The sequence below is a fragment of the Leptidea sinapis genome, chromosome 9 (assembly GCF_905404315.1).
Source record: "Leptidea sinapis chromosome 9, ilLepSina1.1, whole genome shotgun sequence".
NCBI lineage: Eukaryota > Metazoa > Arthropoda > Insecta > Lepidoptera > Pieridae > Leptidea > Leptidea sinapis.
Window position 1 is genome coordinate 6007023 of NC_066273.1, and position 25545 is coordinate 6032567.

General features: G+C 33.9%; 1 protein-coding gene across 4 annotated transcripts in view; it reads right to left on the bottom strand.

The window, feature by feature from the left end:
• Window positions 1–225: 225 nt before the first annotated feature.
• LOC126966030 (protein drumstick) overlaps window positions 226–25545 on the bottom strand; it is a 48392-nt gene continuing 23072 nt past the window's right edge. For 3 of the 4 annotated variants that reach the window (XM_050809906.1, XM_050809909.1, XM_050809907.1), the window contains exons 2-4: window positions 18520–18780; window positions 5513–5586; window positions 226–2481 (exon numbers count right to left, since the gene is read on the bottom strand). In XM_050809906.1, the coding sequence (XP_050665863.1) occupies window positions 5562–5586; window positions 18520–18737 (243 nt within the window). In that variant the 5' untranslated portion in view covers window positions 18738–18780 and the 3' untranslated portion in view covers window positions 226–2481; window positions 5513–5561. Of the gene's footprint in view, window positions 2482–5512; window positions 5587–18519; window positions 18781–19089; window positions 19220–25545 lie in introns of those variants that run through there. The other variant, XM_050809908.1, reaches the window with a different exon arrangement.

Genomic DNA, 25545 nt, shown 5'->3' on the forward strand with positions numbered 1-25545 from the left:
TTTTGAAGACTTGCTTGTGACATCAATCTAGTTCCCGACTATACCGTGGATGCTTCCTGATTGCTGTTTTATCCGCTCTTCTGCGATAACGACAAGCCAGGGATGCGAGTATTCATCCTTAGGAAACTCTAGATTCAATACAGTTTAAGTATAAATTCCGAACGTCTCATTCGAAGAGTCTCGTTTCTTGGTTTTTATTTCTGGGTTGGTAAAGAAAAAAACAAATGAGTTTACAATTATTTATTGTTATAAATCTACAAGAAATACATATAAGTAAATAGTAACATTTGAAATATTATTTTTATACAGCTTAGCCTAGTTATATAAAATATGGCTGGTTGACAACTTCGTCAAATATTGGCACGTTGATTTATACGCCTAACTTAAGGCCCTGTCTGCTAAAGCATAGAAGCAACTACGTACAAAGAGCCCGGATCAAGAGAGTCATAAGCAAAAAAATATAGTAGAATTATGCGTAAGTACATACATTGCGCACGCGTTATGAACGCCGGTTGTACGATAGGTGCGTTCTGCGCATGCTCCCCCCGCGCTTTCCACCAATGAGACCCTGTTTACTATATCTGCGCATAGCGACATCGCTTGCGTACTGAGCATATACTAATAAACATAACCATATTATAATACAGTTAGGCCGGGTTGCATTAACTAACTTTAGCACAAATAAACATTTTAAAATACCGGTTAAGCAAAAAATGAGTTGCACCATTTGACAATTTTTAGATGACGTCATAGCTTTTACTGTTAACCATAACCTTTCAATCTTCGCTAAAGCTTTTGTTAATGTTAAATAGCGACCTGTCAATAGTTTCAAATAAATATTCGATATTGATTTGATATTTCACTTTTTAACTTTAACTATGTCAAGGAATACGATGGTGCAACACAATCCGCAGACTGTGTTAAAGTCAGCGTTACTGCTGATGTTAAATTTGTCTTAAATCTTAACTATAACAGCTAATACGATGCAAGCCAGCCTTAAAGTTTATAAAAATTGTAAAGGTTAATCAAATAATTAGTCTGCAGTTTACAAAGGATGTTTCATACAATATTAAAAAATATTTCATACACAACAAGTTCGCAATGTTAAAACTCTATGTTACTATAAATATGTATATAAAAACATTTGTTCACTGATGTTTTACAAAGAAAAAAAAATATGTTGTTAAAAATATGTAATACAACGTTATTTAGTGATATCTATTATTTAAACACATGCTATATTTACGTACGTAATATTTTAATAAGAATACTGAGGATTGATTTAAAGACTGTTAAAAATAGGTGGTATGATGAATATATGATTGATAATTTATCTACAAAAAAATCCTGTTAATTAATTGTTACTTCATATCAAACGTGGGTTAAAAGCTACTGCTATATTTAGGTAGATAAAACCGGGTCAAAACTAGCAGGCGAGCTTAATAGCAGCTTTATATAATATAATATAAACGATATTTATATATTTATTAAAAACAGCTCTGAACATATCTACTCTGTACTTCGTAAGCGGTACGAAGTATGGTAGCGTTAAATCATAATATTACTATATAAATGATTTAAAAAAAAAGTATCTTTACACTTAGCTCTAATTGCCGTGCAAGTATCATAAAAACTTATTATTTTATTGGATAAATTAACGTAATAACACAAGTTAAAAAAATCTGTGTCATTTAAACCATGAAAAACGTAAAGAATTAATTTTACGTTCATTGAACAAAATGCTAAATACTTAAATTCTGTAGGATTGTTATACTCAAACAGTAAACTTTTCAACTACATTGTATTTTCTTGTAGCAATACATTTAGGAACAACATATATATTTCTGAAGCAAATTTGTTATCGGCTACCATCATAAATATTTTAATATTCCTAACTCCTTCCCGCTCGCTTGATTAGGAACGTTATCCCCAATACCTTTTATAAGATTAAATTCTTAACTCCGTACGTTCTACGTATTAGAGGCTACAAATAACAAAATTAAATATAACATAAATATTATTTTACATAAACATATAGCTAAGCATTTAAGCCGTTTATACGCTACCGTCATTAATCCTAATAAATACTATTTACAAATCACCAAAATACATTTTTTCACTGAATTACAAATCCACAGACGACAGTATGATTTTTTTTTATTAAAAATTAAGTCGATCTTTAAAATATAATAATCATTTGTATGTATTTAATGATTTAGGAAGACTCGTTGTTATGTTAATGTTAAAACTTGATCTAGTCAACGTTAAAAGACAGCTTAAGTCACGGAATGTAAAACTGTTCCCCATAATTTTATCAATGGCGAATAATTTTAAAGGCCGCGTAGAGATGTCTGAAAATTAGTTTATGGTGACGTTTGAATACTGATTCATTCTAATGATAGTTATGATGTCAGTGCACTTCTTTATTTACATCACCACCGTAAAAATGAGGTCTCTTTCTTGTGATTGTAGTGGATTTCTCTGAAACAAAAACAAGATATTAGAACATCAAAATTGTTTCATGAAAACAGCTAAAATTTTACATTTAATCTTTTTATGACATAAGGGACGAGACGAGCAAGACGTTCAGCTGATGGTAATTGTTACGTCCTGCCCCATTACGGTGCACTGCCACTCAGGATTCTTGAAAACCCAACAACTCTTGAGCGGCACTACAACTGCGCTCGTCACGTTGAGACAGCTACGATGTTAAGCCTCATTTTCTCAGTAATTTCACTAGCTACGGCTGCCTTCAGACCGAAACACAATAATGTTTACACATTACTGCTTCATACAGAACGATGTGGTACCCATAATCTAGCCGGCATCCTGTGCAAAGGAGCCTCCCACTGGTGAAATTATGTTACAGCAAGCCTTCCTAAATTTCCGAGCGGAAATACAATTGCGCTATTACTGGGCAAATGAGACTTGACAACTTTTATCTCAAGGTGACTAACGCACCTGTAGTGCCGCTCAGAATTTTTGGGTTTTTCAATCATCTTGAGCGGCACTGCATTGTAATGGGCAGGGCGTTTAAATTACCATCAGCTGAAGGTCCTGCTCGTCGTCCCTGATTTTCATAAAAAAAATGATGTGGTGTCGTGGGACACCAGTTGGGAACGAAGTTCCTTCGGCTAATGTAGAATCGACACAAATTGCAAAAAAAATCGTTCTAATATTGCTATAATCGTTATCATATATTAATATAATAATATTGATAATATATACACTACTCGCTTGTGTATGCGACTGTCGCGCCTGCGCACGTCTCATTTAACGGTTTTATTCCACGCACTTTTTTCCACGGATTTTTTCTTACGGTTTTACTATCACATTTTTTTCAGTTCGATCGCGCAGCAAAATCCCTATCCCCTCCAAGCCTGCCGTAAGGAACTTCGTTCCAAAAATATGAATTATTAGTTTAGTTAATAAGTTCAAAAAAGTGAGCATCTCATATTATAATAGCTTATTCGATTTCATGTTACGTCTAGAAAAATATAAGGAGGTATTCTGACAGTATTCATAGAATTATCCACGGACTAGTAAAAAAAGAAGGACTCCGCGCCGTGATATTAGCAAGTGAAGCACCGTTATGCTAGTGTGTGTGCGGTTACGGGGTATACCAGTGACACAATTTTTTCTCCCTTAAATAATCATATATCCACAAATACTTTTATATTATTGTTTTTACAGTTTTTTACAACGCACGACGGCATTTTTAAAATATTTTATTGAGACGCAAACTGATCTGTCACAGACGATCACAATAATTATCATAGTGGCCGCCTATCGGCCTGTAGTAGTGTAAGTGTGTGCGCGGGGCTACGTATTTACACGTTAATCGGCTTGTTTTGGTGCTACACTGTTATGTAAGGTGACACGGAGTTCTTATTTTTTTACTAGTCCGTGATAATTATCATCCTTTCATGTTAAATAAGTTTCATATATTTTTATAGATTATTCGATTCGGTGTGACGTCTAGAAAAAATTAACTCGAGGATATCTTTTGACGATATATCTATTATATTCATATAATAGATTATCATTATATTTTGATTCAGACCGTCAAAAGAAATTTTCAAACTTTTACCACAAAGTAAATGACAGGGTTGAATTCTCCGAGTATTTATATGATGATCATTCTAACGTCAACAATTAACATTATTTGGCACGGCCAAGACTTTTCTCATAAAAATCTTTATTTTTCAAGTACCTCACAGGAGTATGAATCTCATATAATATATTATTTGAACCTTAGATTAAGGATTGGTATCCGCTGTGCTCCAACTAGATACAGAACTACCTAAGATTAATAGTTTTTTACTACGGTAACTATTAGATGCTTGTGTGCACTTGACACTCAATGACATTTTTCAAATGTTGTAACACACATGTTACTTTACATTGAAATTAATATAATACAAAATACTTACTGATGATATGCGGTTTCAGTGTTTTTCTTATTTTTTGTACTATTATTTTTACAAAGTTTCACCGCAACCCGGCAATTTAGTTTCGATTATTAGCAAAGTTTAACTCATTTATTTAATTCAGATTCATAATTCAAGCATCGTTGAAATTATACTACTATTTGCACCAGTGTGTATTGTTTGTGTATCAACACACCCGTTCTCAACATCACGTACAAATTAAAACCAAAAAAATACCTACACAAAAGTGTGGATATGGTGATGAAAATTTACATTATCATTAAGTGGGAGGCTACTTTGCACAGGATGCCGACCAGATTATGGGTACCACAACGAAGCCTATTTCTGCCGTGAAACAGTAATGAGTAAACATTATTGTGTTTCGGTCTGAAGGGCGCCGTAATGTAAAATAACACGAAGCGTATGTTACAAAATTTGAAAGATGTCATTGAGTGTCAAGATATCACGCACACAAGCAACTAATAGTTGCCGTAATAAAAATGCTATTGTTCTTAGGTAGTGCGGTATCTAGTTGGAGATTAATCCTTAATCTATGATCTGAATATTCTCTTCGAAGCGTTCAACTTTGATGGATTGAAAAGACCTTTTATACCACAATATAAATAGATTGCATTTAAATTGTTCACAGATTGTTGAAAATAAATTTCGATACTATAACTATTTTCAATCATGCGGTCTCTATAAGTTACATCTAATATATAAAATTCTCGTGTCATGGTGTTAAACTTTGAACTCCTCCGAAACGGCTTGATCATGAAATTTTAAGTGCATATTGGGTAGGTCTGAGAATCGGACAACATCTATTTTTCATCCCCCTAAATGTTGAGGGTGGTCCACACGAAGTTTTTTTTTTTAATTTTTTTGACATTTTTTTTAATTTGTTTGATTATGAGTCAGCATTAAAAAATACATACAACTTCACCCATCTACGATCAACAGTTACTTTTGTATCGCGATTTTAATACCGGCAATACAACGTTTGCTGAGTCAGCTAGAATTATGTAAATTTCGCATATGGTGCATAAATCTGAAAGTAAATTTATTAGTATCATGAAGCTTACTCTATTCTGTAAGAGACCGCTGTAGTTGGATCGTGCTACCTCCTCACCTTCACCGCCACAAGCATTGACTACATCTACAACAATCGAGAAAAATATTTTTTAAAACATTATTAAATGTTAAAAATAATTTCGTTCTCTGCTGCATCCAAGTGTTATAGTGAAAACAATAAAAAGTGCAGAAAAGTTGTTAATTGTATTAGAAGACACAAACCAGTTAATTATTTAAGTCGAAACAACCGTTATTGTGTTAAAAAATAAACAGTTAAATCTTAAAATAAGATTTCGTTGATCTCTGAAACAAACTAAGGGAGTGTCCCACACCATCTTAATCTTCTAAACCACAACAATGAAACATTTTAAAAGGATTAGTCCTCAATACATCAAGAATGTGTAAAGAAAGTTGGGGTAATTTTTTTACTTAAAATATTAACAATTAGCTTAAAATATTGAATACAACATAACCAGATTTAAGAGTATCACAACAATGTCTTTCTTTGATTTAACATTTCATTGAGTTATATGAATTTGAAGATAATTTACTAAAATATTATATAATAACAAAATACTAGTAAAATAGGGAAGTAAATATGATAATGTTATTATATCTGTGTAAGGGTCATCATATACAAAAAGATATCAGTGGGAGGCTCCTTTGCACAGGACAGATTATGGGTACCAAAATGGCACCTATTTCTATCGTGAAGCAATGATAATATGTAAACATTATTGTGTTTCTGTCTGAAGGGTGCCGTAGCTAGTGAAATTACAGGGCAAATAAGACTCAACATCTTATGTCTCAAGATGACGAACGCAATTGTAGTGCCGCTTAGAAGTTTTGGGTTTTTCAAGAATCCTGAGCGGCAATGCATTATAATGTGCAGGGCCTATCAAATGCAATCAAAAGCAGAACGTTTAGAAATATTATTTTAAAATCACATCAATGTAACAGATATATATAAGAAAAAGCGATACTGTTTGTAATTAAGCTAGTTATATGACCACAAATCTAACAACGTTAAAATTCGTCATCATATTTTCTCCAAATGATTTCTTTAGAATAATAGTCTTTTTGACTGAATGGCAGCCTAGCTCTAAAGAAAAAGCGAATCAAACGATTGTATGAAACGTGCAGTCATTCATAGATTTACAAATGACAGATATAATCCTGTTAAAAACGGAGATAGGTGAAAACCGCTACGTTTTAATCAACTGTTCGCTTTCAAACTTAGCCGGATTATGCTTCGTCGCCAAACGCCATCCAAACTAAACTAAATTTAAATTTTTACATAGGCAGTACCGCCTCATTACATAGTATTCACATTCTCATTGCTGAATTGCTTTACTTGTGTGCAAATAAAAACTAACGAATTAAAAACAAGTACCCAACAATCGTGGAGCAAAGACAATAGACTTGCTCTTTAAGCAATAGATCGCGATGGCTTTACGTAATCAGTGCAGAAATCGCTTACAATAGGAATCTCGACACGGCGAGTAAAGGGCGCGGGTGACAGCGTTTATACTTCCGCGCGATACAACATCGGGTTACTTCGTGAACACCCTGTATGTGCGACTGTGGGAATCTAATGGTTCGCCGGTCTACAGGCTGCTACAAAATGTACTTACCTAGTGATAATAATAAAATAAATACTTTTTTTCAACATATTTTCCTTGTATCTTACTCACACACAAAATATTCAAATCTGTGTATTTTTTATACATTTTACGGAATAAAAGAAGAATTTAAAGGAATATAATCTTGTTGATAAATTAAGTAAGTTTAATGTTATATTTTATACATGAAAAACTATGAGAAAACACCAATTATGAAAAAGTGGACAGTTTTAGCAGCACTCATATAAAAATGAAATAAGAATTAAACAAATTAAATATGAAATAATAATTATTTTTTATGACAATAAGGGACGAGACGGGCAGGACGTTCAGCTGATGGTAATTGATACGCCCTGCCATTACAATGTAGTGCCGCTCAGAATTCTTGAAAAACCCAAAAATTCTGAGCGGCACTAAGTGTAAGTCTCATTTGCCCAATAATTTCACTAGCTACGGCGCCCTTCAGACTGAAACACAAATAATAAATTAACCAGTCTTACGGAAAGAAGTATAATTTGTAGTCAATGTTGTAATAAGAAAAAAAGGAACATCCTGTATAAGCACTAGATTTCTAAAAGTCAACTAATTAACCGCATTTGCCACCTATGTCGAGAACGATTGTGTACCAACACCCATTGTGTCCTGAACCACTTCTAAATACCCAATTAACAGCATTTACAAGGAAATACATTTACGGCGAATATTATCGTATCGATTAAATTGAACTCGATTGTTTTTCTTATTAGATAATTAGTTACTAAATTAGTATGGTTTCCAAAATTCTTAATACTTAATCGCTAATGCATCGATTTAATAAATGCGTTTGATATCATATCAAAATATTTTTGTCTTAGATAAAGGACTGGTCTCCGCTGCGTTTCAACTAGATACCGCACTACCTAAGAACAATAGCTTTTTTATTACGGCAACTATTAGATGCTTGTGTGCGTGACATCTTGACACTCAATGGCATCTTTCATATTCATACACTTCGTATTAATTTTACATTGAAACTAATAAAATACAAAATACTTACTGAAGATATGTTCTATGATATCCTAATGTCTTTCTTATTTACTGTAGTATTATTTTCACACTTTTACAACGCAACCTGGCATTTTAGTTTCAATTATTAGCAAAATTTAACAGAACATATTGTGGCACGTCAACGTCACACATTGTTCAAGACTGGCTCGAGTACGCTCACTAGTAGTATTAGCTGCCGCACTTGCGACTATGACTGCGGTAACGAGTTGGAGCGCAGCTGAGACCAATACTTAATCAAAGTTTTTTGTCTGGTTTTTTAGAATTTTCGATAGAAGCTAATGTCATATTTATTTAAAAAAAAGAACCCATGTAAAGCTATTTCCATAATCAGATTCAATTTAATAGAAAATAGTGAGTAAAGATAATTTAGTGAACGTATAAATTATTATCGATAGTTCGATCCGTGAACTGTCGCAGTATCGAGACATCGATGACCCACTGCACTAACTTAGTGGACCATCGCTCGATAATTAAGGCAGGCCCTATGTTATATCGATACGTCAGATTTCTATTAGATAATAAATAACTCAATTATTCAAAAATTCTAAGTAGTAAATCACTAATGCATCGATTTAATAAATGCGTTTTAAATCATATCGATTTTTTTTGTTTTTTATAATTTTCGACAGACTTAATTGTCATATTTATTTAAAAAAGATGTAAAGCTATCGTGGTCCATAATCAGACTCAATATGAATAATATAACAGAAAATAGTGAGTAAAGATATACTCAATCTTATTTCAATTTTAGTTAGATAGTTCGATTCGTGAACTCTCGTAGTATCGAGACATCGATGACCCACTGCACTAACTTAGTGGACCATCGCTCGATAATTAAGGCAGGCCCTATGTTATATCGATACGTCAGATTTCTATTAGATAATAAATAACTCAATTATTCAAAAATTCTAAGTAGTAAATCACTAATGCATCGATTTAATAAATGCGTTTTAAATCATATCGATTTTTTTTGTTTTTTATAATTTTCGACAGACTTAATTGTCATATTTATTTAAAAAAGATGTAAAGCTATCGTGGTCCATAATCAGACTCAATATGAATAATATAACAGAAAATAGTGAGTAAAGATATACTCAATCTTATTTCAATTTTAGTTAGATAGTTCGATTCGTGAACTCTCGTAGTATCGAGACATCGATGACCCACTGCACTAACTTAGTGGACCATCGCTCGATAATTAAGGCAGGCCCTATGTTATATCGATACGTCAGATTTCTATTAGATAATAAATAACTCAATTATTCAAAAATTCTAAGTAGTAAATCACTAATGCATCGATTTAATAAATGCGTTTTAAATCATATCGATTTTTTTTGTTTTTTATAATTTTCGACAGACTTAATTGTCATATTTATTTAAAAAAGATGTAAAGCTATCGTGGTCCATAATCAGACTCAATATGAATAATATAACAGAAAATAGTGAGTAAAGATATACTCAATCTTATTTCAATTTTAGTTAGATAGTTCGATTCGTGAACTCTCGTAGTATCGAGACATCGATGACCCACTGCACTAACTTAGTGGACCATCGCTCGATAATTAAGGCAGGCCCTATGTTATATCGATACGTCAGATTTCTATTAGATAATAAATAACTCAATTATTCAAAAATTCTAAGTAGTAAATCACTTATGCATCGATTTAATAAATGCGTTTTAAATCATATCGATTTTTTTTTTGTTTTTTATAATTTTCGACAGACTTAATTGTCATATTTATTTAAAAAAGAACCCATGTAAAGCTATCGTGGTCCATAATCAGACTCAATATGAATAATATAACAGAAAATAGAGAGTAAAGATATACTCAATCTTATTTCAATTTTAGTTAGATAGTTCGATTCGTGAACTCTCGTAGTATCGAGACATCGATGACCCACTGCACTAACTTAGTGGACCATCGCTCGATAATTAAGGCAGGCCCTATGTTATCGATACGTCAGAGGCTAGGCTTAATTACGATATCTGCGGTACAGCCATGTTTAATTAAGTTCGTATAAATGTCAATTTAAGTTCACACACTATTGGAAATATCCCATTGTTATGTTGTTATGCATATATAGCTTTGAAGCTATTGAATATTTAATTAATATTTTTTTTCATTCAGGTTTTTTACACATAGCTTAATTATTAATACTTAAAATTCTTTACATAAAAATTTAATTAATTACAAATATATAGGTATTATATTATATATATTGGGTCTCTAATGTCTTGCTGCTATACAAGCGATTAAAACAGGCCAGGTTTATTACTTTAGTGTGTTTGACAAGCTACGTCTTACGCACGCGATTTGTATGTAACTTTGTGTTAGTTTCCGTGCATTTGTCAAAATAGAGGTTAACTGTCAACCTCAGTTTTAAAACTACAGCTTTCACAGTCTATCTAGACGTATTAATTATTGTATGACTTATCTGTTGTCAAATTAAAACATAATTACAACCGTAACGAACCGATCGAAGAAAATTTATTGAATTAGGCGTTACTTTGCGGAAATCTATAATTATACAAATGATGTAAGTTTTCTTTAGTGTTAATTCCGCCAATATTTGTTTTTAAAACAATTCGGACACGTGTTTCGCCTCTACACGAGGCATCCTCAGGACGTGTTGTCTCACCAAAATCGCAGTCTCGTGCCATATTTTGGCACTATACTATACACAAATATTGGCGGAATTAACACTAAAGAAAACTTAAATCATTTGTATAATAACCGATCGGTTTATTTTAACTTCAAGCGAATAATAATTGAACTTCACTCTCAATATTAAAATAAAGTATTTCACGTTTAAAGCTAGTTATTTTCACGCCACGATCTCGTTTATGAAAATTGAATAATTGTTTGCTAAACGTTATAACTATTTCCGCGTAAACGTTCAGTGCAGGCCACTTGAGTTTATCAGTAGCGGTACTGATCCGCCGCCGGCGTTCACGTATGGGAAGTTCACACGACGCCTCGCTACCTTTGCCTGCGACTCTGTTCGGCTTAACATCAAAACCATAAAAAAATGGCAGCTGTAGAGACTGTGTGACAGAAGTGAAAATTTAAGTAGCCCTATTCAGGCGAGAAGATAGTACTTTGTACATTCTCCGCGCCTCTGGGCCCCACGGGCCAAGTGTCTCGACACCGAACGGCGCAAAAATTAATGACAATTAATTATTAGTATTAAAATTTAAAATTTCATGTTTCAATATATTTTTAAAGTTTATTTTCAATAATATATGAAGCAAACAGAAACACTATTTAAACAATGCACAATTTACACACATTGAACTTTTCATATCTTATACACAGCACTAATGTTGCACAATACGGCAGCTTTACCCCATCCAAAAAGTATTTAAGTATATAGATATATTTTTTGAGATATATTTTTTTTATTATTTATTTATCGCATACGCCAGTCAAGAGCATGTCGTTGACGCGAACCCATAAGATTTTCTCCTTACAAAAAGTGCCCAACACGGCTTAACACGTTTTCAATTCAAAAATCGGTTAAGAGAACGCATTAAATAGTTTTTCAATAACACAATTTGCACACAAATAAGGATTTGAATTGAATATATTCTGATTGTAATATTTGTGTTTGGTCCATTTCGATTTGTAAATAAAATCCATATTGTAAACGAAATCAATGCCACCGTTTACCAGATTCGAGATAGTATTAAAAGTAGGTATTTCTTTTACAGTACTTTTTTTATAACAAATACATCAGTGAAATTTTAATTAGTTTAGCTATTATTGAGATTTTATGTGTAAAAACAGAGACAATTTTTTTGGAAAACTTAAGTACCTAGAATGCGAATCGATAGTTTTTTTTAAATATATTACGGTCGCGTCGTTTTACGATTATTACACTATGAAATACCGAAATTTTGTTCACTTAAGTTGAGTATGCAAAAGGAGTTTCCAAGAAATATGAATGAATGCATATTAAGAAGTTAACGTAAATTAATTTATTTTTTTCAATTTAATTAAAAAAAGTCAGGATGAAGTACAAAAGTTAAAATAACATTCAAATAAATTTAGAAACATTAATCCCAACTATCTTTATCATTCAAATAATCTTTCACATTAGGCTGTAGATGTTAATTTATTTTTTACGATACATTTAAATAAATTTTTGCTAATATTTTAATATCATTTGGGAGTTTATTATAAAAATATCCGGACGACCGAGCCTTGCTCAGATTTTTAAGAATGGACAAAACTTGAACGAAAAAAAACTGATAGGACATCTGGATTCCAACCCGCATCTTCTGTTTTCCGGATGTCCCATCTGAGCTATTATAGTCTCGTATATAGTGGCGAAATTAACCTTTCTATGTTATTGTAGCAGTTTCTCATTCAAACACGGATAATACTACATTTATTTAAATCTAGTAAGATCGATTTCTCGCCCCCGAAACTACCTGTTTACGAAATTTCATTAAAATCGTTGGATCCGTTTCCGAGATTCAGATTTTATATATACAAGAATTGCTCGTTTAACGATATAAGATGTAACACAATCCACTTTAAAAATTTAGCAATTTTGCGGAGCCTAGCAAATCCTATATGTTAAAGAATATTCCTTATAAGTCGTGATAAAGCATCGGCAAGCGATTACCCTGGTTACCGTTAACGTCTAAATACACGATCAGAACCGCATCAGATAGGGTTACCCACTCGTGTAGGGTCAGGGTAAATTGCTGGAGGATGTGTGGTGAGGTGGGCTACCGCGTTCGCACAGTTTCGGAAGCATTAGGGGCTATTAAGAACCGTTAACAGCAGTCGCGTCACGAGCAATGCTCACGACTTCACTACTATCCACAATCTCGCCGTATGCTTCACATGGCCTTATTTCACGCATATTCAGTGCTTTGTCGTAAATTATCTTCTTTTTTTTTAAATAAGGGACGAGACGAGCAGGACGTTCAGCTGATGGTTATTAATACGCCCTGCCCATTACAATGCAGGGCCACTCAAGATTATTGAAAATCCCAAAAATTCTGAGCGGCACTACAAATGTGCTCGTCACCTTGAGACATAGTCAATGTCAAGTCTCATTTACCCAGTAATTTCACTAGCTACGGCGCCCTTCAGACCGAAACACAGTAATGCTTACACATTGCTGCTTCACGGCAGAATAGGCGCCGTTATGGTACCCATAATCTAGCCGGCATCCGGTCCAAAGGAGCCTCCCACTGGTATCTGTCCAAATAGCATATAGAGGTAAATTTATCAGGTTGTAAGGGGGTAATATTTGGATCTACTGGACTGATTTTGGAAATTCTGTTACCAATATAAAGCCACATTATTTGTTATTGTCATTTGCCATTTATTTAACCGAAAATTGTCAGATTTTCAAAGTAAGTCAGAGAAAAAAATACGGGTTACAATCAGGAAGTGCCGGTAGAAGTGAAAACTTGAACATAAACGTTGTGCATATTTAAATATTTTGTAATGTCAAAATGTTTTGCACGAGACCTAAGTCTCGTGCCAGATTTTGACGAGTTAGTATGTCCTGAGGATGCCTCGTGTAGAGGCGAAACACGAGACAAATATTGGCGGAATTAACACTAAAGAAAACTCAAACCATTTGGATAATTATGGATTTCCGCAAACTTCTCTAAAATCTACTTCAATAAAATTTGTTTTGGAATGGTTAGGGAATAATTTCGCACGAATTGCTTTATTCATCAGTATAAAAGCACTATCATTTATAAACTAGGCTTCATGCAACATATGCTTCCCTACCAACAGAGCAAATTGGAACTCTGACTGCCATGGAGGCGATTGATTGGAGATGTAGGCTATATTTATAACTAGCTGACCCGGCAAACGTTGTTTTGCCATATAAAGTATAATTCACGCGATAGTTTTATAAGTAATAAAATATTGCCTATATTATAGCCTGTACATCATTTTGTTCTATTGTCAATAGTTTTTGCAGCGCACGCAAAAATAGGTTTTCGATTTTACACCTTGTGTTACAAAATAGCAATTTTATTACGGATCCCTAATTTTGAAAAAAAACATAGCCTATAGCCTTCCTCGATAAATGGACTACCCAACACTGAAAGAATCATTCAAATCGGACCAGTAGTACCAGAGAAAATTTTATGAACGATGCGGGATTCGAACCCACGACCTCCGGCGTTCCGTGCCGGTGCTCTAACCAATTGAGCTAACCGTTCGAGTACCGCCGCGTTATAAAATTCTGTTTGCTTTGTTCAACTCTCAGGTTGTGGCTTCATCTACAGGATCTACTTTACAGTTGATAACTTTAAAAACATAACATATTGTTTAGTTTTACAAGAGCGACATCTCAAGTCAATTTCCTAATATGCAAATATTGGGGTTGAGCAGGTTATCAACTCACTTCTAGGATTATTTTTAATTTGAAAACAAAATTTTATGAACGATGCGGTACTCCAACCCACGACCTCTGGCGTTTTGAGCCAGCGCTCTGCCAACTGAGCTAACCGTACGAGTAACGTATCGTTATAAAATCTTGTATGCTTTGTTCAAATCTCAGTTTGAGAACAACCTAATAACAACTAATTTCTCCAACAGGACTTTCTCTTATGATTCTGTCAAGTCGCTAATAAGGTGTAATTTATGTGCCACATTGAGCTGGTGACATTCCAGCTTGAGTTTAATTACCATACAATGCGCTGGTAGCAACAGTTTGACATGACGGCGACTCTAAGCGAATCCGTTGTCAACTGTCTAAATGCTCGTATCTCACTGAACGACTAGTAAAGTTGTCACCTTTTGTTAATTACGTACGCCTCCCTTAGGTAGTCTTCATAATATTTTTAGCTGTTTATGATTTTATTTTTGAAGTGAATTGAATGAGACTAGTGTGTTACGCTCGGTTATAACCACATCCATATTTATCAGAGTAATTCCATTTTATTAATTTCAATGTAAAATAACACGAAGCGTATGTTTTAAAATTTATTGAAAGATGCCACGCACACAAGCATCTAATAGTTGTCGTAATAAAATTGTTCCTAGATAGTGTAGTATCTAGTTGGAGTGCAGCGGAGACCAATCCTTAATCTAAGATTATATATTATATTTTAGTCATTATATTGAAGTGACATTGTAAATTGTAATTATTTGTGAAATTAATTTATCTTTTTATATTGTTTTGGCATTTTGCCGTTTCAACTTCAATTTACTTGTATATAATTATGAACTAAATTGTTTGTATGCCTAGATAATTTATACATCTAGATAGACAGATAGATGACAGCTGTGAAAATGTCGAAAAAAATTGAGCTCGGAACTAACCTCTATTTTGAGCAATTCACGCACACTTACACAAAGAGTCATACAAATCGCGAGTGTAAGACGTAGCTTGTCACGCACACTAAACTAATATTCCTGGCCTGTTTTTATAGTTTGAATAACAGCAAGAGACTCTATCTAGACATATAAATTATCTAGTGAAATTTCTGGGCAAATGAGACTTGACATCTTATGACTCAAGGTGACGAGCGCAGTTGTAGTGCCGCTCAGAATTTTTCGGTTTTTCAATGGTCTTGAGCGGCACAGCATTGTAACGGGTATCAATTACCATCAGCTGAACGTCCTACTCGTCTCGGCCCTTCGTCCCTTATTTTCATTAAAAAAAATCTAAGTTTGTATGTTTGTGTGCATGATGTAATCACCTGTTATTGCAGGAACACGATTTTTCGACTAAGTGATATAATTTTATGAATTGACCTTAAATAAATAAATAGAATTAAAAGGAAGTCATTTTAGATTACTTGAGTTCAACGACCTCGCGTTACAGTAAGTTCCATTACAATTAAACATCATTTAAATGATTAATTTTATAACAGACCCATTAATATATATTTTAATAGCCCACTTACAATTAATCGAAAGCAAATATTTCTTATAAGCGAATATGTCCTTAATTGCCCTTATTCATAAACGAGGTTTAGTTATCTTAAGGTTGTACGGACGACAAATTTATGATTTAATATTGATTTATTACAGCTTTTAATGACTTGTTACCAATGTTTCGATTAGTTTCATCTGATGTGGGTTTGATAAAACAATAAAATCTTTTAGAAAAGATTTAAAAAGGTTTTATCTTATTTTTGAAATTACAGTGGGTAAATAGAGTTCTCGTTGCTAATTCTTTCAATACACAACCCTAAATGCAAAAACATTTTAACCAAAACACAACCGACTTCAAAAAACACTATTCCAAAACATTAGATATAATATGCACTAAAAAGTATGAAAATAATGGCGTATTTTTATACAATCTAACTAATAAATCTAATTCTAGTAACGGTCATTGTTATTTTTGGAATCGGTGTCCTTCCGCCGCGGCCCCGCTCACGCCTCTCGTCTTCTCACGTCGTGCGTGCGACTCAAGCACATCTCACCTATGCATGTAGTTACAAAACTACCTTGGCTGACACCGACAATAAAAAATATTTGGCCGAGTATCGAATCAAGAGTAATCGGAGTAATGGATCCCATAATCAAACCCTAACCAAACTCTTACCAAACTATCTTTGAAGTATATCCTTTCCAATATAATAATCCTCGAAATTGGTTGGCGCGATATTCAGTTATTCGGAAATTTTGTCGCGCAAATACTTTTAGCAAATTTACAAAGACTTTGTAGTGGAACCAAATGGGAAGCACCAGCTTTCAAATAAAAAAAGAATTATCGAAATCGGTTAACCCAGTAGAAAGTTCAGAGGTAACAAACATAAAAAAACAGACGAATTGAGAACCTCTCTTTCTTGAAGTCGGTTAAAAATCGATTCACAATTAGAAACGGAGTAATCGTGTAAAAGAGACAATATTTAAGAGCCTATTATGAATGTAGTTAGTAATGGAGATAGGTAAGTAGTGAATTAGTACATAAATTCCTTGGCGCGTGCGATGTATTGTTTTGTAACAGTAGTCGAAGGAACGGCATTCCACTTGGCTTGATCTCTGATGCACTAAACCCTAATATAAATGGAGACGGCAAGCCACGGCCTTGTGTACCGTATCATTGGTAACCGCTAACATGCCCGGGAAACTAGGCCAGTCTGTGTTACATAAAATATGTGATGATGTTTTTTTTTTATTTCTAAGCAGGCAAACGGCAAGATCTCGACATCTACAATACTAAAAGTATTAAAATGTATTATTGCCATCAGCGTTTAATTTTTTTTTTTTAAATAATGAATGAGATTAGGAGGGCATTATAGTGCAGTGCCGCTCAGGATTTTAAAAAACCCCAAAAATTCTGAGCGACACTACAATTGCTCTCGTTACCTTGAGACATAAGATGTTGTGTCATTTGCCGAGTAATTTCACTAGCTATGGCGCCCTACAAACACAATAATGCCTACAGTTTACACTTTACTGCTTCACGGCAGAAATACTCGCCGTTGTGGTACCCGTAATCCTGTGCAAATAGCCTCCCACTGGTGATATAAGTATAGGTACTCTAAGTTCGAAGGTCTTCAAGTGCTATCGTAAATGTACTGGACAAGAAGCGAACAGTTGTCAAACAAACTTATGTACTTTTTTTCCAATGTCATGGAGGTATCTAATACGTATTACCGAAAGCAGTTTTTGATAAAAGCGTAAATAGTTAATTAATAAGACAGGCCTTAGGGGCCCACCAACTAACGGTCTGCCTCTGGCGCTTGTGAAATTCACATTTGAAGTGTCCGTTAGTAAAATTTGACTAATAAAACTTCCCGAGGTATATATTATGTGGTGACAGCTCTAGGTACATGTGCCTATTCTAGTGTTAAAAGAGACTTTTAGAGAGAGTTTGTTATTTTCAATTCTAAATATCACTTTATATATCATCAACAAAATTGGCAAAGTTTTATACAGTAGTTTTCAACAGAATTTAATTATTACATTAAATATTATTAGTCATTCCCACCCGCGGAATATTGACAATCGCGGGTGGCAATATCCTTCTTTCTTACGTGGTGCGTATACGATTTTTTTCCCACCTTGATGACAAGCTCGCTTTTAGTCCCTGGTACGAAGTCAAACATTGTCTTGCCGGGAGAGAACCGGCCACTTTTCTCCCTCGTACCAGTGACTTAAAGTGAACTTTTCATCGAGGTGGAAAAAACAAGAATGTACGTCCCTATCTAAAATATAAATTTAATAGAAAACCATAACTATCCATATGTTTGTAACTTTTGCAACTGTAAATTCGATATTTTGTTGTAATACAAACTACGCTATATTGCCTTTATTGACTGATAATTTGAATTTAAAACAATTGTTGTGATACTTTTAATATAACAGAAATTTATATCTAATATAAACAGTAATAAATTCACTCACCTGTGCTGACGAAGGTTGTCCTGCCTTTTGAAACTCTTCCCGCAGACCTCGCAGCTGAAGGACAGCTCCGGACTCTTGTGGGTTCTCTCGTGTATCATCAGGTTGTAGGACTTAGTGAACCGACGTTGGCAATACTTGCAGACGAACTCGCATTTTGGGCGCAGTTTACGCCTGAAATCTCTGGTGTGATCTTCGTCGATTTGCATCACGGCGAACATTTTGTCTGTGCTATGGTGCTTGTAACGGGCGGGGCTTGGGCGCCTGTTGACAATGATAACTTATCAGTAACAAATGTCTGTGCAATTGTAAACCTTACACAACATTAATAGAAAATATACTCCACTGTCGCATGTATTTATAGCTTTAATACCTATTTGTTTAAACGCTACGCTTATACAAGTGTTATGAGGTCGTATGTTTTGTTTAATACGAGTAACATTCCATTTATGCGTCTAATTACGACATAAGTCAACACATTTGAAGGTAATTATCCTGTCTTGCTAGTTTTTTATACTAAAACATCAAAAAACAAAATGTTTATAAGTCGTAAATCTTCAAATATATACGCACCTTAACGGCTATAGATCGTAATATAACCTATTAACACTTTCACTGAATGATAAACACTAAGAAAGCGTGATTTTAATCGAGCGATTGTACCAGGGTCGTATAAGTACAAGGAGTTAAGTTAATAGAAGGGACACTTTAGACGTGCGATGGTTAGCCGATGCGTTTGGCAACTGCGCTGGCGAGAGGGTGCTGAAACTACTGATAACGTTACGCGGAAGACGCATAGCCCCCACCACGTGATCAACTCAATGAACAGGTAGCGGGTCGGTAGGCTGATGGCTCATACAGGCGAAATGACGGACCGATCGATCGGCACGCGACTTTGCACTTAGTGAGCAAGACTTCTTAGAAACCCATTCATAACAAAATAGTACAGGCACCGACGATTCAAAGTAAATTGATGATTTATTAATGCTTATTATTTCTTTGATCAAAATCCGCCATTAAGTAACAGACACAAAAATCAATCGACAAATATTTTTTGTTACGCAATATTAATGACATTTAGTAGTACTAATTAAAAAAATACTAAATTATCTAGTACACATTTATTCTTGTGAATATCTTCTTGAATAAAAAAAAAGTGTGTGTGGACTTTATGTATGCACGCAAGAAGTTGTACTTCTTTGGCGTAACAAAGCAAAAAAAACAATATTGTAAAAATCTTGCAAAGATGGCTTTGCCAATGGATTATTAAATAACGAATACGGCTGTATGGGCTTGAACTCTGTGCCTGTCCTAATAATGGACGAAGAAACCAAAAAAAAAAACGAATATCGCAAACGTCAGAAAATTTTAGGAACTTCACCCTGTTACTTTTGTAATACAGTGACACGCGCGCATCTTAAAATTTCACTCTCATAATTTTTAGAAGTATAACTTCAAAAATGTTTAGTCAAAACTACCTATTATTTTTAGAGACAGTAAAAGTCACATAAAGAAAATAGCTGCTTGCAGACTAATAGTAGAATGAATAACATGAAAGGTACCAGGGAAACATGATGATTTAAGAAAATTACAAAGCGATAAGACAGTGATTACTTATGACAGTCACTGTGGGAAAACTGTGCATCGCTCGAGGCGCTACCGGGCGTGCTCACTGATCACGATACACACTTGTTTTGGTACAGATTATTAATAGTTATTAACATTGTATTTATATGACAGTCTCTCAAGGAACAATTTAAAGAAATAAATATTATGACGGTTCATTGTCAGTACATTTATAAAAAAATTATAAACGTTCAGAAAAATCGTCACCTTTTTGCTGTTGATAGTGATTTTCATTATTATAACACTAAAAATAAGGGATTGCTTGTAACTTAGTCTAGTAAACTTCATAAGTAAATGTATACACTTTTATAATAAAGTCCCGGCCACTTTTCAGGCATTATCTATATAATGCCTGAAATAAATTTAAATGTTATTATGTTATTATAAAATGGCTCTGTCGTAAATCCTACAACACCACAACTGAGTATCTAAGTGATCGGACAGCCTGGGACTAGATTATGATTTATTTATAGCAATAGCAATAATAATACAATTTTGTATATTTAATTAAAAAGAGCGCAAAAAAAGAATGCTGGGAGAGTTTCTTGCGCCGTTGCTTCTCTCTCAGAGCGCCATTTGTTTCCGAAGCGTTAGTAGTATCTAGTATATTAGAAATGACATCAAAAAGAAATCTAAAGCAATCAATTTTGAGAAATAAATGCCTTTTATCCAATACTATGTCTAGTTATTTTTGTCTGGGTTATTTAATTACCCTGGTGGTTACTGATACATGATAAGCACTTATTTTGACAAAGATTATTAATAGTTATAAACATTGTATTTATATGCAATAACCTGTCTAGTTATTTCTGTCTGTGTTATTTTATTACCCTGGTAGTTACGATCATGATCCGCACTTATTTTGACACAGATTATTAATATGTAGTTATAAACATTGTAGGTATTTATATTCAATACTCTGTCTAGTTATTTTTGTCTGTATATTTGTGTATTTAATTACCCTGGTGGTTATTAATCATGATACGCACTTATTTTGACACAGATTATTAATATGTAGTTATAAACATTATGGTAATAGTTATTCTGATTTATTAAATTTGAACATTGTTAACTACAGTACTTAGATATATCGTACAGACATAAAGATAAACAAATGCCTGAGCAATTATATGCCATATCTTAAAATCATGTTTCACGCTTTGACGCCGCCTCACAATTAGTAAGCTGTTAAAGCTATAACCAACGTTTTAACAGACACATCGTTAAGCCATTGAAAGCATAACTATTAGATAGTAATGATAACTAAATAAATATTAAAATTCTACTTATTATATGACGACCCATATAGCCGAATGGATAGTGACCCAGACTACTAGAGGCTAAGCTAGAGGTCCCGGGTTCGAATCCCGGTAGGTGCAATCATTTATATGATGAATATGGATGTTTGTTTCCGAGTCATGGATGTTTATATCTATTTATGTATGTTTAAGTAAGTATATTGTATTAAATATATCGTTGTCTTGTACCCATAGTACAGGCTATGCCTAGTATGGGGCAAGATAATTTGTGTAAAAGTGTGTCAATATTAATATTATTATTAAATATAGTTATACTAATGTAGTTATGTAGGTACCTAATGCATAAATTATTCTATTGCGTGAAATTCCTAATCATAAAAATAACGCCACTGATGTTAATTAAATTTGTAAACAAAATTTAAGAACGATGCAGGACTTGAACCCGCGACCTCTCGCGTTTCGTCCGAGCGCTCTTCCACTGAGTCAAACGGTTGGCTATTAGGTGGTTGGTTAATTAATCCCAGAAGTTAGGGATATCCACTTTAAAAAAAAAACATTTTTTTTATGGTTTTAAGACTTAAAAAAAAACTATTCAAGAAGCAAAATAGCTGTTTCCGAAATAGCCATCATGCAGATTTGAATTTTTTTTTATTTAATAAATTATATGAGTTGCGGTCTTTTCGTATGTGTGATAGACTCGCAATTTACCCAGAGTTTTATTCTCAAAACAACAAAAGAAGATCGTATGTGTATTGGTACAATGTATTATTCCATTGATGATCGCGACGCGAATTATCCTCATGATGCAGGTAAGGATAAAAGGCAAAAGTTATATTGTATTTTCATTGGTCCTTCACATATATACAAATTATGAAACGTCCATTGTCTTGAAGGCTGTAAGAATCAAGATCAAAGATTTCGTACAGAGAAATAAATCAAATGAATATAGAGCGTATAAAAATAAGGAAGATTATTGAAATGATCTCAGAGAACAACAAAAATGAAAGTTTAGCATACGCAAATAAAATTTGGGCTTCATATACCAGAATTAGCCTAGCACGGTGTCAGAAACCGGAAGCTGCTGCAGAATGTCAAACGAAGTAAACTAGCATAATATCTGAGTCATGTCTTACAACAAGAGGGATACGACCTTTTACAACTCCTGATGATTAGCAAAATAGAAGCGTTTCGTTAAGGATCCAGGAATGGAGAACCATCAATAAAGTAAAAGGATTTTTTGAACGGTGAGAGGCCAATGGAGAGGGCTATGCTCGAAGTTTCCCTGTGAGATCGAATCAACAATGAGGAGATCCGTAGGAGAATCAAAGTTACCGACATAGTCCAACGATTGCGAAACTGAACTAGCAGTGGGCAGGGCACATATTTCGACGGACAGATGGCCGTTGGGGCAATAAAGTCGTCGAATGGCGACCACGTACCGAAAGACGCAGTGTTGGTAGGCCCCCCACAAGATGGACCGACGATCTAGTCAAGATCACTGGAATACTTTGGATGAGGGCAGCGCAGGACCGATTGTCATGGAAATCCTTGAGGTAGGCCTTTGTCCAGCAGTGGACGTCTTCCGGCTGATGATGATGAAAAGAATTGTTTGACATCACACAAAAAAGAATGGAATTTACTCAGCTAAAGCCTATCCTTTTATAGTGTATTGGAGCATGGTGCGAAAGCGGCCCGCAGACACGTCATGTAAATTATATTCTCGCATGGGAACAAAAATCAGCAATCTTATTTTATCTAAGTTTCGACAGACAAAGCTTCCATGTACGGAGGATGTCTCCCGTGCGCCTTTAGATAATTATCTCGCAGTCACGATGTGCTCGTTTTAGTAGCAATATCATCTGTTATGGTATTAAAGATGCTTCGTGATTTATCTCGCGTTTTCTTTTCATCTAACGGTAAATCAAACTGAGGACTGGCTGGTATGTTGGCTTCAGGTTGGTTCAAATTTCAATTTCAAATATTTTTATTCAAAATAGGATGTGACATCACTTATTGAAATTCAAAAACTACTACCAATTCCAAAAAGTGTGCCTCAGACCTGAGAAGAACGGGTGCAACAAATTCTTCTTTTTTTTTCATAAAAAATATGGTTACAAAATAAGATCGTACAGTTAAACTAATTATCTAATAGCCTAAGGCGGTCGCTTCATTCCCAATCTATGGTATCATTATGAAACTCATTTATGTTATATTAACTTTCAGCTCACAAACGTTTTTTAACAATTCTTTTGAATTTCGTAATACATTTTTTTTTTTAATTTTTCTGGAATATTGTCGTAAAACATATACAACGCCCCACAAATGCTCCGATGTTCGAAGACATTTGTACTAAAATATTACAATCCAAAAAGAATGAATAAGTAATTGAGACAATCTAGAAGTGCCAGGTCACTCCCGCTCATAAAATCTTGATATAACAAAGTTGCTATGAAATTATTCGTTATACCCTTCTCATTTGTATTTTTATGTATCAATTTTTGTCAATAAATATATTTTCTTTCTTTCTTTTCTTTCACCCTGTAAGTTTCATTATTACCTATTCGTTTAAGCAATCTGAAAAACATTGCACATCTAGTAATATCGTTACTATATCATTGATAAGTTTAAATTCTTGGATTGGTTTACGAAATAATATGTATTAAATATCCAAAGATTTAAGATTGACATTAGCAAATTGAAAAATTGTTCAAAAGATATTTTCACAAAAGTTATTCGTAATGTTGATGTACATTTTATAGTAACTTTAAATTACATAGCTGTATTAAGATTTTTTGAACTAAGCTTTTCACTATAATGCGTAGCCGATTGAAATAAATTTCTGTTTTTAGGAATTTATACACAAACGAAAGGGGTTAAGCAGCAAGAATATGCACTACAGCCATAAATTTGTGATCTGTAGTTCATTTCCCGGTCTGAATTTTTCAATAGAATTTTACTACCACCCGTAATGTATATGAATATAGCCACATCCACTCAGATGTGGAAAAGTATGCAAAATTCCAAACTCAAGTCAAACCCGATTACTTACCACTAAATAGTTGATCAAAGCGAAGTTTAACAAAACCTAATAAAACAAATCCTCAAAGTTTCAAATTACATAATAATGACTTTACTCAATAACAATTTATTAGCCCGCAGCAAAAAAATATGAAATCCCGCAGTGAGTCATCGCCTTAATGCTTATGTCAAAATTAAAGTGATTCACGCGCTTTGAACTGTTGACCCGCTGACTTAGTGAGTTTACTCTGTGGTATGTTACTTCGGAAACATACTTCGCAATAAGCTGTTGACATGCTTAATAATTATACAACTATCACACATGTCTCCGGTGATTGACTTCCATTTGTCACGGTCCTACACGCTCTGTGATTTGACGATGAGCTTGTTAATAATATAAATATTTAGAAGTACTTAGTATTGGTATGTAAATATAATATTATGTCTTTCATTATTATGTTTAAATCTGCATACGCTTTAAGTTTTTTTTTATGATAATAAGGGACGAGACGAGCAGGACGTTCAGCTGATAGTAATTGATCCCTGCCCATTACAATTCAGTGAGAGAGTTAAGTCATAATTTGCCCAGTAATTTCACTAGCTACGGCGCCCTTCAGACCGAAACATAGTAATGGTTAGTCATTACTGCTTCACGGCAGAAATAGGTGCCGTTATGGTACCCATAATCTAGCCGGCATCCTGTGCAAAGGAGCTTCCCACAGGTAATAATCTTATTATTATCTATTATTTATATACAATCATAAAATGTACATATTATTAATAAATAGATATAAAATTTGAGTATCTTATTGAAATATATATTTTAATAACATCCAAAAACTTGTAAATTTCTTTTGCAGACTAACTGAAAAATCTTGTCGATGGTTCTTTAAAGTTAAGTGGATAGGTAGAATTGCCAGATTATATAAAAGCGCAACTTACATTAAGAAGGATTAACACGGGTGATTAAAGCATAATTTTTACCGTCCGGAGAAAGACAAAAGCTATTTAAGAGCTTGAACGAGTCTACTTCTCAAACCAACAACTGTATTCTATCAATACAGACGATTTCATTTTTGTTTATGGAATAGGAGGACAAACGAGTGTACGGGTCATCTGGTGTTAA